The following is an 18,248-nucleotide window of genomic DNA, read 5'->3' as shown; positions in this document are numbered from 1 at the left end:
GAGAGTCAGTGTTTGATGATTTTTTACTCCCAGACAATACACATTGTTACAACTATTTGGCCACACTTCGTTGGCTCATTTACTCTCCCTTTTTCCCCCATGTCTCTAGCACTCTTTTCTTTTTATTTGCTGCATACTTCCCTATTGCAGCAAAGTTCCATATGGGCAAGATACATCTAGAACATTATGAGTGAGATGTATCCCAATTGACCTTTGAGAAAGGCCATGCCCGAAACACGTCAGTTCTCCATTTGGGAACCCTTGCGCTCTCATTCTTCGCTCTTCTAGTGATGTACTTCAGCCACATGTATTGTATTTGGTTTTATATTGATGTGTGTTCTTTCACAATTTTTGTTATATAATTTATTTAGGAGTTTAAAATAAACAATTATATACTTTTACCTTTGTGTATATTCTTGATGGGTGATTGCCTATAAAGTCCCATCCCCAGGGGAACCTCTTTTGTTCTTGCACTGATAATCAGGGCACTGATTATGAGTGTAGATGTCCCCTGTGGGGATTGCTGCATCACTGATTCGCACTGACAAGCACCACTGATGGGCACTGACAGGCAGCACTGGTGGGCATTGGTTGGCAGCACTGGTAGGCACTGGTTGGGGCTTCACTGATAATCAGGGCACTGATGATCAGTGCCCTGATTATCAGTGTAGATGTCCCCTGTGTGGATTACTGCATCACTGATACGCACTGACAAGCAGCACTAATGGGCACTGGTTGGGGGCTGCACTGATAATCAGTGTAGATGTCCCCTTTGTGGATTGCCGCTTACTGGTTCTCCTCTCCTCACAAGCTGTCAGCGTGAGAAGAGGATTGCAGAAAACTGGCAAATCCTGTTTACGCTGTGATACGCTGTGACTGGACACAGCTGCTCACATGGTAAAGAGCCACTGTGATCGGCTTTTTACCCTTATGTGTGATCAGCTGAGTTCAAAAGACACAGCGATCACAGATCCCTGCCGATGTGCACTGCAGTGTGCGTGCAAGAAGCGCAATCACGGGAGAACATCAATAGACTCCCTCCTGGCAATATGCAATTGGTCTGTAGTCATCATTTGGCTATAGCGTGGTTGCGTGGTGTTGTTTATTATTAGAGCAGTAATGATGTGGAACTCCCTTCCACCGTTGGTGGTGTCAGCAGGAAGTGTAGATAAATGATAGATGCAATTCTTAGCAAACGCAATGTACAGGGATATGGAAAATAGTAAAGACATAAAACACACACCCTCAGGTTGAACTGGACAGACTCTTGTTCAATTTTATTAACTATGTAATATTTTGGTCCTGTCCAGTGATACAGGGATAAAGAATTAACGTTCTTCAGTTTTTCAGTGAGATCTCAGTGTTGCAGATCCTGCTCACTATTTTGGTATGCCTTTGGGGAATGGTGGAGGAACTCCCTGTACTGTTCCCACTGATGGGTGGGCACTACATTTACCTGGCCATCTGCATGGCATTTCTGGGTTTTGGGGTACCCTTTACACTTGTTTGGTTCAGATGGAATATTTTTCTGTATAAATTTCATTTTTTTGAGCGTAGCATTGCAGTATTTTTATTATTTTTTTTCAAGTGGGATTATGTTACAATGACATCACTAGAGGTGGATATTTGTTTCAGCAGCTTTACGTATGTATATATATATATACATGTTTCATTGCCTTGCTTTGTTTCCTATTGGAAGAGAATCAGCTGAAATGTTGGCTCTTTTGACTAATGTGGCTTTGCACTAATATAGGATTGTGCATGCTTGCAAAGGACTGCTGGTGATGTCTGATCATTTTACTTTGGTTATTAGTAAAGCTGTTATTTTGGGAGGGGGGGGGGGATTATTTTGCGAATGTTTTTTTTTTTTCATTTTATATACAAAACCAAATAAAAACAACAACAATAACAGAATGAGGGCCTAAGTATTCGAATACTGTCCACATTGTAGTCTGGCAGTTATAACTTTTGAAAAGGTTTGAGAGAGGAGAAAATAAAATACTCACAATGTAGAAGAAGGATTGGTGGTCAGATTTAGTATCCAGCTTGTTTTTATGGATGAAGTATTCCACAGTCACTGATTGCTGGCTGTCACATGAAGAGGGCCCTGCCACAGCCAACACTTTAAGGAAGCTCTTACTCTCAGAATAGAAAGGATGAACCCAGGCAAATGCTTGATTTAACAGATTTTCCTTTTTTTCCTTATCTTCTTCCAAGAAGAGCTTTCCCTTAGGAAAAGAACATAGATATTTACTACTTATTCTTATGTAAATAGCCCTGACATTCCAACTTAACATCACAGAAATCCCTATATGCCTTTGTCTGCAAATGTAAAGATTCCACCCTAAAGCATGTTCAAACTAAAAAAAAAAAAAAGTTTACCAGTTCTTAAATGTGGAGGCTGAATTTGTTTTCGGTTGTTGGCTTTTTTCTTTAATTTTCACCAGGTGATTTGGCCAGTAACACAGTTCCTATTTTAGAGTCACCTCCTATCTATGGAGGAGCAATAGAGAAACTATTGGACAGCAGCACTGTTTGGAGAGGGTAGTGTCAGAAGGACTAGTAAATTTAGCTACACAATTGACTAACAAACTAAAGCCAAACTCCAACTAACACCTTTTATGCAGCTACAGTGTTTTTTCCTTTTGGGATAATTGTTCTATATACATGAATAAAAGCTGACCATCCTTAAACCCCCCCCCCTCCCCCCAGCTTGGTAATACTCTAGCTGGCACTTTGTCTGGACAGCTTGTTCTGTTAAAAAAAAAAAAAAGTTGAAAAATACCAGACTTACTAGCTGGATCAGAAAATGAAAAAAATGAAAAATAAAGCAGTAACCACATTGAAGGACTGATAAACTGCACTCTATTCAATTTTTGGTTTTGATTTTAAACATGCTTTAACATCCCAAACTTGCTTCCCCTATCCACCTGTTGGCAGGCTTGTCTGAAACTAGATGGCTCGATTCTCATTATAGCATGGTAAGGGGAAAGTTGTAAATGGGTGTTAGCGTTAGAAATGTCTCTCTCTAGTGATGACGTGGGTGTAGATAATGCCAATTTAAATGGAGGTGTGGGAGGAGCCAAACACCCTGGAGCTGCTATGATGTTGTCTTCTGCAAAACTGAACTAAAGGGCCCTTTGCAGGGCGAGATGGTAAAAAACTGTCGGTGAAATGGCTGAAGGAGAACTAGCAATGTTGCCAATACTAGAAATGGGTGCATCCGGTGCATTCCCGTGCGCACTGGTGGCAAAATGTGGGCATGGCTTAATTTACGCTAAATAGTGGGCGTAGCTTAAAGGGGGTGTGGTTTAATAAAGTCTGAGGTTACTTACAGAATGCAGTAATGTTAAATAGGGAATGTACAGTGCGGAGTGTACGGCAGTAGGTAGTATGTGCAGGAGAGGAGTGCAGATTGTATGGTGGTAGGTAGTATGTGCAGAAGAGGAGTATAGAGTGTATGGTGGTGGGTAGTATGTGCAGAAGAGGAGTATGGAGTGTATGGTGGTGGGTAATATGTGCAGAAGAGGAGTATAGAGTATGGGGTGTATGGGGGTGGGTAGTATGTGCAGGAGAGGGGTGTGGAGTGTATGCCAGTGGGTAGTATGTGCAGTACAGGAGTGCAGAGTGTATGCTGGTAGGTAGTATGTGCAGAAGAGGAGTATAGAGTGTATGGTGGTGGGTAATATGTGCAGAAGAGGAGTATGGAGTGTATGGTGGTCGGTAGTATGTGCAGGGAGAGGGGTGCTGAGTGTAAGGTGGTGGGTATTATGTGCAGAAGAGGAGTATGGAGTATATGGTGGTGGGTATTATGTGCAGGGAGAGGGGTGCGAAGTGTATGGTGGTGGGTATTATGTGCAGAAGAGGAGTATGGAGTGTATGGTGGTGGGTAGTATGTGCAAAAGAGGAGTTTGGAATGTATGGCGGTGGGGAGAATGTACAGGAGAGGAGTTTGGAGTGTATGGCGGTGGGGAGAATGTGCAGGAGAGGAGTGCTGAGTGTATGTAGGTGTATAATGTGCAGGTGAGGAGTGCAGAGTGTACAGTGCTCGGTAGTATGTGCAGGATGATGTCAGTAGGGCAGTGAATTGTGTCAGTAGTTCTTAACTTTTTTTTTAATTATTTGTAGCGCTACTCCCTTGGGAGCTGCTGGTTACAGGTTCCCCTGAGTTACCTTTAGCAACGACATGACAGTTCAGCATTTTCAAAGTGCTTTGGCTCAGTCAGGAAACAGTCTAGGAGTTTGGGTTTTTGTGGTTTTATTGAGAACTTGGATAGGAGAAGGGAATGAGTGGGATATTCCAACTTGAATAAACTATGCACAGTTTACTGGGACGACTAAATATTGCTGAGTGCGGCAAGGCTGCTGCTTCACCTTGTCAATAGCGGTGAATAATTAATGAACTTCTTTAGATAAGCTTTACTGTACTGCAGAACATTCTTCAGGGCCCTTCCTGGCACCCCCTTTGTTCCTATTCTTCAGGCTTTTCTACACGGCACCCTCTTTACTGTAACACTGTCTGTGTGAGCTAGCTCCTTGATCCCCTGACTTCACTGGAGTGCTCCCCCTTCCAGGGCAGACCCTTAGGCAAATCTCCTGGTATATGGGGCAGTGTACAGTGTCAGTAGAGCAGTGGATGGTGTCCGTAGTTTTTTTTATTTTTATGTATTTATTTTTTTACAATTTACAGGAAACAGCTGGGGATCGGTTTGGTAGGTGGGACAGCTGTGAGCACGGATCTCCCTGCATGGGACAGCCATGGAAGGGAGAGGAGGAGAAGCGGCAGGGAGGTCAGTGCTCACAGCTGTATCTCCCGCTGCTCCAGCTGTGAACCAGGGGGCCTGTGTGCAGTGAACACCCTGCACACATGCATGATACACCACTGCTGCGGTCTGATCACGCCAAGTTCCTGAGAGACATTTGCCTTACTGTGCATCCCGCCTGTCCCAGTATTCATCAGGTAATCACCAGTCCAGCTCTTCAGTAAACTTCTGGCAACCTGTGCTTCTTTAGGCACTGCACCTTCTGTACCATCTTCAGGGGTATACTGCACTTAGCCGCAAGGGGAGCCCTTTCAGCACTTCGGCCTCCAACTAGGCAGTACAATCCAGCCAGGTCAGAGGCTAACAGAGGCGCTTCCCCGCTCAAAGCTCTGTGCCAGCAAGTTACCGCCCTCCACAAGCAGTGCAGAGACTACAAGAAGGCTACTTACAATTTAAGGGTCGTCTGCAGCATCTAACCGTGTCTCCTGCTCCTGTGGATCCCAGTTCACCATCCACCAGCGCTGCATCAGCTTCATCAACACAGGAAAGCACCACCTCTACACACACGCTGATAGTCCCTCCTCTCGAACCACGGGTACCAACACCTGAGCAATTCTCCAGTGATCGGAAGAAATCCAGGTCCTTCAAGAATGCTTGCCTATTGTACTTGGCCCTTCAGCCTAGAACTTTTTTCATAGAGACTGTGAAAATGGGGTTCATGATCTCCTCGTTATCCAAAGAACCCCAAGCTTGGGCCCATACTTTATTGGAACAGAGGAGCCCTGTTCTTAACTTCGTGGATGCCTTCTTTGAAGGTTTGAGACAACTTTTTGATGAACCCCAGCATGTGGCCACCGCTGAAACCAGCTTGCATGTTTTGCAGCAGGGTAGGCACCCAGTAGAAGATTACACTGTTGACTTTCGCCAGATACTGGCTGAAAAAAGGCAGCTCTTAGGTACCAGTACCGCCTAGGAATATCTGAAGCACTCAAAGATGCGCTGGCCCAAGTAGAGACTCCCGCTACACTTGACAGACTTATCCAGCTAGCCATCCAGCTCGACAGACGCCTGCGGGAGCGATGGTCAGAATATTCCCCATTTTTCCTGCCTACCTGGATGTTGCCTAAGGTCCCACATGCCTTCACACCCGCACCTGTACCCTCCTCTACTGCAGCTTCCGAAAGGGAACCAATGCAAATAGGCCTGGTCCGTTCTTCCTTAACTCCTGACGAGAGACAATACCGCCAGTAGGCCAATCATCGCCTCTACTGCAGGGGGGCCGGACATTTTCCGTGCAGCTGCACCGTGAGACCCAGTAAGTCTTCTCCACACAGTCCTACATATTTCCAGGTTTCTGGATCTTTCCCATCTCACTTTGTTCTCCCTATCTCATTACAGGTGGCAGAAAGGGAGGGCAGGCTCCAAGCAATCATTGACTCCAGGGCATGCAGCTGCTTCCTAGACTTGTCTCTAGAAAAAAGACTTTGTGCACCCCTCCATAATAAAAAGCAAAAACTCAAGGTGCACTCAGCTGATGGCTCCTTGCACAGTCCAAGACCTGTTACCCAAGAGACCAGACCCATTCTCACCAGAACAGATTCCGGCCACCAAAAGTTAATTTTCATTGACGTCTTATGTTCACCCTTATTCCCTATCATCCTGGGAATCCCTTGGCTGCAAGCGCGTAACCAGCAAATCAACTGGGCCAAGAAGGAAGTCTCCTTTTCTTCTGCTTACTGCCTGCAGCACTGCTTTTTCCCGGATCCAGTAGCCCTACTAGCTGCTTGACTGTTCAACCAGTATCCAGTACCCACCAGAACGTACCCCCAGCTTATCATGAAGTCATGGAGGTTTTTGACAAGAAGGCCGATGTCCTCCCACCTCATCGGCCATATGGTTGCCCAATAGAATTATTCCCTGGTGCTGAAATTCCTTTTGGATGCATATTTCCGAAGTTGAACTGGAAACCTTATGGTTCTATAGCAATGCCATCTAGAAAAGGGGTTCATCCGTCCTTCCTCCTCTCCTGCTTGGGCCAGAATATCCTTTGTCAAAAAGAAAGATGGCACACTGAGACCATGTGTGGACTATAGAGAACTTAAAGTTACCGCTTCCTCTCATCCCTGAACTTTTTCAAAGGTTGTGAACTGCCCAGATCTTCCTCAAAATTAGATCTGGAGGGTGCCTATAACCTTGTCTGTATCCGCGAGGGAGACAGATGGAAAAGGGCATTCAAAACTCGGTTCGGACACTTTGAATATCTCGTCATGCTGTTTGGATTGTGTAATGCTCCATCCATGTTCCAAAATTTTCTGAATGATATCTTCAGAGAATTCCTTGACAACTTTGCAATCGTCTACCTAAATGACATCCTCATCTTTTCCGCCACTCTAGAACTCCACAGAACTCATGTAAAGAAGGTGCTTTCAACCCTAAAGAAGCACAGACTATAAATCAAGGCAGAAAAATGTGACTTTGAAAGGATGTCTATCCAGTTTTTGGGCCTTCTTATTTCCACAGATGGAATCACAATGGACCTCCAAAAGGTGAAGGCAATCTTGGAGTGGCCAGCCATTTCAGACAAGGAAGGCATCCAGAGGTTTGTGGGTTTCACCAATTTCTAATGGAGATTCGTGAAGGGTTTCTCTTCCATTATCACACCCATCAACCAGTTCACCCGCCAGCAGGCCTCGTTCCAGTGGTCTCAAGAAGCTCAGGTAGCCTTTGAAAAACTAAAAAGTCTGTTTATCTCTGCACCAGTTCTACAGCATCCAGACCCTGCTGTGCCTTACATGTTGGAGGAGGATGTCTCTTAAGTGGCCACAGGGGCAATCTTGTCTCTTGCGTAAGGCCCTACTCCATCCCGTTGCTTTCTTCTCTCAGAAGATGAGTCCACCGGATAGAAATTGGGATGTGGGTGATCTGGAATTATTGGCCATTAAATCCACCTTGGAAGAATGGAGGTATTTGCTGGAAGGTACCGCACCACCCATTATGATTTTTACAGATCATAAGAATCTGCAATACCTCAGAACAGGTAAACGTTTTTAGACCCCGACAGGCCTGGGTGCAATTTTCACATTACTTACCGGCCAGGCTCCAAGAATGCTCTCTCCTGAAAGTTCCCAGATACCCCTGAAGTAGCAGAACCAAGTACAATCTTATCAGCAAAAAATGTTATGCTTATCCAACCTGACCTGAAGACTAGGGATGATCGAACTTTTCAAAAGTTCGGTTCGGCCAGAACATCCGAACTTCCCGAAAGTTCGGCCCGGATTTCAGAACCCCATTGAAATCAATGGGACCCGAACTTCGGTAATCAAAAAACACCATTTTGAAGCCCTAAAACCCAATAAATGCCCCTAAAAAGTGCCTAGGGTTCTGGGTCATACCCCAGGGACTATTAATCACACAAAAAAAAGTTCTTAAAAATTGTCATTTTTGATAGTTAGCCAATTATTGAATATTTACAGGCGATAGACCGGGTAGCAGAGACCGCCTGATGACGCAAGCATAGCGAAATGCATTGTGGTCTCTGCTAAACCCGAAAGTAGCGAATAATAGCATTGGAGCACAGGCTGGGACGCACGCCGACCGCCGCACGCCAGAAAGGGGGAAAGGAATTAAAGATAGGATACTGCAAATCCTCGCAGAGTGTTTTCCTGATACCCACAACAACCAATGCGCATTACCCAGTGCCAGGAGGGAACAACTAAAAGTAAGGAGCCAATCGTTGTAATTACTATTTACCTGAATTAAACCAGCAGTATTACACTATTTTGGCTGTTTATGTGTCTTCCTATATGTGGGCTCTACCTTCATCCGTATGAGTACTAACAATGGAAAAGTAGGAGAAAGGAGCAGTATATTCTGTGCATAAAAAAGGAGTTTGTAAGGTCTGATCCACCTATATAAAGGGATGGTAGGCATTTGGGGTCCTTGTGACCTGCTTCAATTTGGTAAGAAGTAAGGAGTGACACACCCCATCACCGGAGCACCCAAGATCCAAGCTTACAATATATCTAGTTTTCTTGCATGAATTGGCTTGGACTATAAATTATTTATAAGCACCTTAAAAACACTCAAGCACTTAAATAGATTTCACTATTTTTTATTGTTTTTTTATAGTGTACATTAATATATGGTATTTAATATATCTGTTGTTGCACATTTCAAGCACTTTACTTAGTTTGCACAATTTGTTATATATCACTTGCACTTTAAATATCAATTTTATATATATATTGTACATGTATGTACCACCAGTATTTATATTAAGTTATGTGAATTTTTAGTAGGTTTTAAAAAAATAAGATCACATAAAAAATCTTCCAAATAATTCTTTATTGGATTAACAAACCTGAGACTGTCACACTTAAGATTACCAGCGCCTTTTTACCACTCATTCATCTATCTATTGTTATTTAACAATTAAAAGGGCAGCAGGGCTTAATATCTTTGAAAAGGGCCAGGCGCCTTCGTATTTTCTTTAATCTGAACTTGTGTATAGGGGTATATATACACACATACTTATATGTATATATACACCTAGACATATAAGATAACATGTAGGTGGGTTCAGGGGCTTCTGAAAAAAATGCCCAACTGCTCCTAAATGGCCATTTACAACGTCCCGTGTACATGGAGCCTAAGTATGAATAAGGCCTAGTGAAGTTGGTGTATTTACACAAGAACAATGAGGCTTCAATTACATTTGGAAAAAAACAATGTTTCGGGGATGTAAAAACCCCTTTTCTCAAGAACCTCCTACCTCAGAGGTAGAGGGAGGAGGTTCTTGAGAAAGAGAATTTTTACATCCCCGAAACGTTGATTTTTCCTTCTCCTCTCTTTTTTCACTAGGGTCTAGCTCAGCTTTCTCTTTCACTACACTATCAAGGGTACTGAATTCCTGTATTTATCTGTGAACATTAGCTCTTATACCAGGGTGCCCAACCTTTTGAAGAGGGAGGGCCTCTTAAGCAACTTGATAACTGGCCACGGGCCACAATGAGCAGAGCGGGCAGATGACCAGTTCGTGTCCACTCTGCATATGCAGAGCAGACAAGGCCACAGCCCACTCTACTCTATGGGGCCTCCAATCCAATCAAACGGAAGGGGACAGAACCCCTTCTGTTTTTTTTAGCGGATGGGATTGAAGGTCCGACAAGTCTGTTTACATCTTCTGTTCCATAGAGGTGAATGAAGGGTCTGATTGGGTCCACATGAAAAATGGACAGGCGGGCCCAATCAGGCTGATTGCCTGAAAGGGAACGAAGGCTGATTTCACATTGATGAGCTGCAGTTCCCTATGGGTGCAGCACAGTGTACTTGTGGTTTTCCTGCGGGTTAGCTGCACTTTGCCATGGACTTCTATTATATACTGCAGGTGTGGTGCACTTTCTGAAAGTGCACCAAAACTCCCGCATTTAGGAGTTTTGGTGCGCTTCCAGAAAGCGCACTTAACCTGCAGAGAATAACAGAAGTCTATCGCTCAGTGCAGGTAACCCGCAGGTGCACGGCTGCGCACCTGCGAATCAGTTTGAAAACAGCCTAGTAACCACTGCAGAAGAGATATGCCCATACAGTATGTACACTGTGATTTTATAATATAAACTGGCCTTTAACCACTTTAGCCCCGGAAGATTTTGCTGCTCAATGACCAGGCCACTTTTTTCAACTTGGCACTGCGCAACTTTAACTGACAATTGCTCATGCAATGCTGTACCCAAACGAAATTTACGTCCTTTTTTTCCCACAAACAGAGCTTTCTTTTTGGTAGTATTAGATCACCTCTGTGCTTTTTATTTTTTTGCGATAATAAAAAAAGAGCAGAAATTTTGCGAAAAATTAGCATTTTCTACTTTGACAGTTAAAAAATATCCAATATATTAAATTTTTGTCATATATTTAGGCCAAAATGTATTTAGCTACATGGCACGCTGTCTCCGTGATGGTCATAGACGTCTCGGCTGAAATCCGGATCTCGCCATTTTTGACTGGGCTGAAAGAGTACCATTCAGCAGCGGTGAGCTGGCCATAACGTCTTGATTATCATTTAATGCTTGGAAATTTTTATCTGATGTAAGCATATTGGATTTGGGGGGTTTGTTTTGGTGTATTGTGTTTAATAAAAAACTGCAAGACAGTATTTCACTATTGCGCCTCCCATTCCATTTGTTTTTGGTACCGTTTGGTCTCTGAGGAATATCTAAACACAGTGGCCGTCCAGGTGTCAGCAGAGGAGGTCCAGATTCCCAAAGGGTGCAAGCAACCTATGCTTATAGGCACATGATCATTGTAACTCTGGTGAGTGTCCATTCCTAAGGGGATCACTTTTTGGTGTGGTGAAGGTTTACGCCGGATCAGAACACTGAATGCTGAGCACTGGGAGTACCAAAATAATTTTTATGGATTTTTCATGTGTTTTTTCTAACAAAAAGACTGTATTGAGTGTGGATTTTACTCTTTTATGAGGACTGCATCTTTTATATAGTTTTATCCTTTTATGAGGACTGCATGTTTTATATAGTTTTATCCTTTTATGAGGACTGGTTGATTCCCAATATGGTAATACATATTGAGCGCTGCTGAGTGTAACCAATGCTGAGCTTCAATTTTAGTATTTATTACATTGTTTTATGGACTATTAAATACAAATGTGTGCCACACTTTTCAGATATTTATTTGGTAAACAAATCTGAAAACCATTTATCATTTTCCTTCCACTTCACAGTTATGTGCCACTTTGTGTTGGACTATCACATAAAAATCCCAATAAAATACATTTACGTTTTTATTTGTAATATGAAAAAATTTGGAAAACTTCAAGGAGTATGAATAATTTTTCAAGGCACTGTAACTATGTAAAAATTCCCATACCTAAACTTCAGCTTTAAAATAAAACATTGAGTACATGCTTACAAATAAATCCAATTTTTGTTAGTCTAACCCCATTGCCCTGAACATCCAATCAGTCTGGGTGTTTACTGGGGCCTTACATTCAGTATAACGTTCGATCAAACAGCAGAATATTGTATTTTCAATGGGTTTGTAAACTGAGGGATTATATGCAAAGAAACCACATATGTCCACACTAATGTGCAAATTACTGAGGGCTGCTCACAGACAGGAAATTATACATGTAGGTTCTAAAAAGATGTATATACCGTATTTATCGGCGTATAACATGCACTTTTTCCTCCCAAAGATGGAGGGCAAAACACCAGTGCGTGTTATACGCCGATCTATTAAAAAAAAAAACAGTCCAGGCAGCGCTGAGAGGCAGAGGAGGGGGGCGGGCTGGGCCGAGTAGAAGGAAAGAAGAGCAGTTGCTGTCATAGGAAGTCCCGCCTCCTATGATAGTGGCCCCATGCCGGTATGCGCGATGTGTGACGTCTATCATAGGCGCCGGGACTACTGATGACAGCAGCTGCTCGTCCTCGCTTCTCCTCGGTCCGGCCCACCCCCCTCTGCCTCTCAGTGCGGCCTTTTTAAAATGTCTATGTATGTCACCGCTCTCTGCAATGGCACTGGCGAGGCTGCTGTTACTTTGCCCTGCATTGATGGACACTGCGCTGGCGAGGCTGCACTGGGGGGACACTGTACTGGTGAGGCTGCATTGAGGGACACTGCGCTGGGGAGGCTGCACTGGGGGACACTGCGCTGGCGAGGCTGCACTGGGGGACACTGCGCTGGCGAGGCTGCACTGGGGGACACTGCGCTGGCGAGGCTGCATTGATGTACACTGCGCTGGCGAGGCTGCATTGATTAACACTGCGCTGATGAGGCTGAATGAACCCTTCGCTGATGAGGCTGCATTCACGGGCACTGGTAAGACTGCATTTGATTAAAAAAAAAAAAAGTTCTGAGTTCAATGCTGTTTATTTCAAATTTAAGCTTTTTTCCTAAAATTTCCCTCCTAAATTTGAGGTGCGTGTTATACGCCGGAGCGTGTTATACGCCGATAAATACGGTAAGTAAAATTGCAGCACCATGCAGTTAATTACCCTTCTATGTAAATAATGACCTGCTATGATAAATAAATCAAATACCTAAAATAAAAATGTGCACATTTAAAAAATATAATGAGTTCAAATTCCACATCGTATACTAAACTGATGAATTCCAAATTCATAAAATAATTCATAAACCATAAAAAAAAATCACCACTAACTTAATCAAATATAATGCTTTATATCGAACATTTAATCCAGGTAAAAGGTAAACATACAGAGCTATAGAGGAATATAAAATGGAATCTGAATAAATAAAAAAGATAATTGATAGTAGAGAATTAAAGAGGAAAACAAAGAAACATGCAAGGCATGATCGTTCAATTTTAGTATAGTGTGTACACAGCTTTCGACATTCGATTCAGACTTTCCAAATGAAAACTTCTGAGGGAACAAACTCCAAAGCGTTTCATGTATGTGAACAGAACAAATGATTTTCAATGAATGTGTACGGTTTTCATACGGTTTTCGGATGAGAAAAAACAGATATGAAAGACTGCGCATGATCAGAAACAATAAACAACAAAGAAAAAGCCTTTGTCGTGCGAGAATTTTCGTATATATTATCGCCATCCTAGGTTCCAATTTGTTGTGAAACATCGAGGAAAACTAAGCGCTGTTTTGTTTACTATTTAAAAGGTATAGGGATATTAACACAGGACAGTATGTGAATCAAGAAAGAAGGCTCAGATTTGCAGGCCTTTTATTATGTCAACCTTTCCCCTGAGAGATTGAACTCAATAGAATATTCTTCCCAATTGAATTGTCGGAAAGTAAGAGATGGTGTTTTAGAAGTAGCTCACAAAAGAAACATAAGTGAGGAAAGAGAGGAGGCCGGAGAACCAATAGATCTAAAGAGAAGAGGGTATTTTAATTTAAAAAAAAACAAAAAAAATAAAAACACAATTACAAATGAAAGCCGCCTGCCAGCGAGGGAAAGTTGATTGTATTGAGTGCATTATACCTCTGTATGTGAGACATATAGTCTGGCGAGTGCACTACTGCTATAGGGTAACAGGAACTGTACTTGAAGTATATACACAAGACATTTATACACAAAGGCTGATGTTTATTATATACTTGATATCGTGTTTAATTGATTATTGGTTTATTTGTTTTGTATCTGTATTGATTATTAGATATGAAGCATTATATTTGGTTAAGATCACATGTGATATTTTATGCTTTATGAATTATTTTAGAATTGATCACATTTATTCATAGGTTTCATTTGTTTGGTATCAGATGTGGAATTTGAACACATGACATTTTAATATATTTGCACATAAGGTAATTCATTGATGGAAGGTAAGCTGCAATATTACTTATAAAAAACGGAAGAAATAGAAATACCCAATCACAAGCAGTGGAAAAAAAATAGGACTTTCACTTTGAATAGTATTATACAATTAAAGTGAACACTGGATGGGTGAACATTCTACTTGTTTAGTAAATTTGACTGATTGTGTTCGAGCTGAAATGTCTGTTCATCTTACCGTAAGAGATACCATGTCCTCCCATGAAGAGGTGTCCAGGTTGAAGGTTGCTATACCCAATTCATCTGTCACTGCAGTCAGGTTCAGATCTTCCTCTTCAAAGCCCACCACTAAGTAGACTGTTTCATTCACTTTGGGGGATTCGGTTCTGTCTCTGAGTATTAGCTATGACAAAATGTGAAAGTGCGTAAGTAACTTTATCCGATTCTAGCCAACTGAAATAAATCAAAAGATTAAAGCTCCTGGGATGTTTACCATTATTATTTAAAATAAAAGTAACATCCACAGTGAAAAAAAAACAAAACTTTGAACTGCATAGACCTACGTCTTTTTCATGGTTAAAGCTTTGGAAATCCAAGCAAACAACCAGGGCCCATGTTACATAGGAGCCAAGGACACCTGAGGTATAATGCATGAGGGTGTCTTCTCTCACCACCAGGAGGATGATCCTGGGCCCTTGCCACAACCAGCTCCTGGGCCAACAAGTCTTGCACAACCACTTCACAGTTACTCTACTCCACTCCTAACTGAATGCAATCACAAAAGAATATAAAAAACAGTGGTTCACTCAAGGTAAATTCCAATTCATCAACCAACTCACCAAAAGAGGGTGGTGTTCCTGCAGCCAGTAAGGAACACAAGAAAACGAGGGTATGATGGGGACTCAAAGGGGTGCTCATCAAATGGGCTCAATAAGGGAACAAACAGCGGTAGGCCTTGTTAAAAATACACTTTTATTGGAAAATTAGTTTAAACAGTATGCAAAAAATCACCACACTTTCACCACAAATCAATTAAAACAAGTATGACAACATTGTCAAATACTTAAAAACACTGCCCAGGCTCACATACACACTTTCATTCACACACTGTTGTGAGCAGGGGGGTATGATAATGAACTATGAAGATGATGAAGGGCCCCCCTGTCAGCAGTTAATACAGTTCAGTATAATTGGCTAAATATATAGATGTCAGTACTGGGCTAAAGGCTCCGCTATGTCACAGCTCAAATCCAGATGGAGTGTTCTCCACTATAGTGGTTAACATCCACAGCAGTTGCATAGCACAGACCCAAAATCAGGGCACAAGTTTTCTTCTCTCAGCTTAGCAGTCTCTCAAATCTAGATTGCATATAGAAGTTGGCAAAAAAAACTGAAGCTCTGACAGGAGAGTCGGCCATCTGCATATAGACTGTATAATGAGAAAGTATGCTAAGCAAAGTAGTTCAGCAAGCCGAGTGTCGATAGAGCTGAAGCAGCAGGGAGGTGGAAAGAGGCAGAAAGCTTACACAAGTCGTCTTCACTTGACAAGCAGCAGCAGTAAAGTCTCCTTACCCATACTTGCCAACTGTCCTGTTTTTGCAGGGACAGTCCCGGACAATAGGAGCCTGTCCCGGCAATGTACTTATTTACACTTTGCACTTTATTTATATTTACATATTACATTTTTTGTATGGTCACACCTGAGCACATTTGACACTTTAGAACTGCAGGGAATTGTGATGAGAATTTTACCCTTTAGGCAGAAGTAGTGCAGCCGAATGGGAGAATTATTCCAACTCTGCTACTTTTGGTCTTAAATTTGAAATTCCATTTTCAATTTCCCGTAATTCTCTCTTTATTGAGTAGACCCTATAATCTGATGATAAGTAGGTGGAGATTAATTATGTGGAGTGGGTAGAGCTTCTTGGAAGTGGGTGGGGTAAGTAATTGATAGCTGTGCTGCAAAATGTCCCTGGAAATTTTTTTCAAATGTTGGCAACTATGCTTACCAGGTATGTGTAATGTCGGGCGGATACTCTCATCCACAGTGGAGTGGAATCCACAGGCTGCTCGAGGATGCATCTTTTCGGTGTCTGCTACGTCCCCAAAAACCCCCCACTACAGTGATGCTGGCCAGCTCAGTATTCTCCCCATCAGGTGGACTCACGCTGTCAGAGAGTAACCAGCGAGTGTGGGGTGGCCAGGATAGATGGTGAAGCCGCATAGAGTGATCAAGTGGGGCAAGTCACACGACGAGCTGACGTAGCGGCTTTTGGGGACATAGTAGACACCGAACTGATACATCCTGGAGTAGCCTGTAGATTACACTCCACTGTAGGTGAGATTATTTTAAGAGAGAGCTCTCCCAACCTGCTGCTTCAGCTCTATTAACACGATGCCTGCTGAACTGCTATGCTTAGCATACTTCCTCATTATACATATTAGAGCTGCACGATTAATCATTAAAAAAAATCACAATCTCGATTCAACCCCCCTTTACGATCTTAATGCGGCATTTCCTATACATTGATATGAACACCTTTTCAACAGTCCAGCATATTGGCAATACGTGCAAATATCACATTCAATTTTCCCAAAGTCCTGGAATCTATATTTCCTAGTTCTACGTTCCACATCTTGAAGTCCACATGGAAACTCTAGTAAGTATGTTAAAGGCCGTCCCTGGGTTACAAACATCCGACTTACAAATGACTCCTACTTACAAATGGAGAAAGACAACAGGAAGTGAGGAAAAATCTACCCCTAGGAAGGGAAATTCACTCCTGTAAGAGTTATCATAAGAAAAAGATGTCTCCACTGAAGATTTATCACCAATCCTTGGTTCCGCAACAACCCAAAGTTTTCAAAATCCAATTGTCACAGGAACAGAAAAGGAGGTGAAATCTTCTGAACAGGGGCACAGACATTAAAACAAAGGTTACATGGGTGTTAACCCTTCCCTAGGCTATCCAAAAAACTTAAAAATGTTTTTGGCTGGAGCTACACTTTAACCACTTAAGCCCCGGAAGATTTTACTCCCTTCCTGACCAGGGGGTATTTTGCGATTCGGCACTGCGTGATTTTAACGGACAATTGCGCGGTCGTGCGACGCTGTACCTAAACTAATTTGACGTCCTTTTTTTTCCCACAAACACAGATTTCTTTTGGTGGTATTTGATCACCTGTGCGATTTTTTGATCATGCGCTATAATAAAAAAAATAGCGACAATTTTGCAAAAATAACAATATTTTTCACATTTTTTTCATATGAAATTCCCCCCCCAAAAAAATTTAAAAATCAAAATTTTTGCCCAATTTGTTTTCTGCTACCTATGTTTGGTAAAAAAATTGCAATAAGCGTATTTTGATTGGTTTGCGCAAAAGTTATTGTGTTTACTAACTAAGGGAAAGATTTTTGTCATTTTTGTTGTTTTTTTTTTTAACGAGTAATGGCGGCGATCTGCGATATTTTTTGCGGGACTGCGACATTGCGGCGGACAGATCGGACCCTTGACTGACATTTTTGACACTTTTGGGGGTACCAGTGACATTACTACAGTAATCAGTGCTATACATATGCACTGTTACTGTAAAAACGACACTGGCAGGGAAGGGGTTAACTTAATTGGAGAGGGAGGGGTTAAGTGTGTCCCTAGGGGCATGTTTCTAACTGTGCAGGGATGTGGCTGTGTGTGTAACAGCACAGATCAACGGTCCTACATAGCAGGACCGTTAGATCAGTGCTTTTACACAGGGAAGAATGACAGGCGGCTTTGTTTACATCAGCCGCCTGCCTTTCTCCTTTCACAGCGGACGATCGTGAGTGACCGGCGGACATCGGGTCCGCCGGTCACATGCACGGAGGTGTCCGTGAACAAGCCGAGGCGGGAGCGCGCCTCCGGCGGCGTGCGCGCCCGCTATTGGCTCCGAGGCTAGTGACGTACCCATACGTCACTTTGCCTGGCCGGGGCTGACCGCTGCAGTATATGTATTTGCGGCAGTCGGCAACCGGTTAAAACCTACCTTAAGGTTTAAGACCCTATCTTGTTTGTAACCTTGGGACCGCCTATACATATAAAAAGTTTTTTTTCTAATTTTTTTTTATTTCATACTGTTTTCAAGAACAATTAAGTGTTGTCTGTGATACTTTTTTTTTTATTTGTAATAACAACCAAATTTTCAGGACAAGCTTTCAGGTCGTATCCCTTTCTTCAA

The 18,248-nt window shown here is 42.5% G+C and overlaps 1 protein-coding gene across 1 annotated transcript in view; it reads right to left on the bottom strand.

The window, feature by feature from the left end:
• The window catches only part of LOC309564235 (alpha-2-macroglobulin-like protein 1), a 351,540-nt gene that overhangs the window by 165,998 nt on the left and 167,294 nt on the right, over positions 1 to 18,248 (bottom strand). The window contains exons 11-12 of the mRNA XM_082268861.1: positions 14,272 to 14,436; positions 2,007 to 2,228 (exon numbers count right to left, since the gene is read on the bottom strand). Coding sequence (XP_082124987.1) covers positions 2,007 to 2,228; positions 14,272 to 14,436 — 387 coding nt within the window. The remainder of the gene's footprint in view (positions 1 to 2,006; positions 2,229 to 14,271; positions 14,437 to 18,248) is intronic.

This window comes from Pelophylax lessonae (genome assembly GCF_965119305.1).
Source record: "Pelophylax lessonae genome assembly, chromosome: 9".
Classification (NCBI taxonomy): Eukaryota; Metazoa; Chordata; class Amphibia; order Anura; family Ranidae; genus Pelophylax; species Pelophylax lessonae.
The sequence above is the reverse complement of the archived record's forward strand: the minus strand, read 5'-3'. Positions and strand labels throughout refer to the sequence as shown.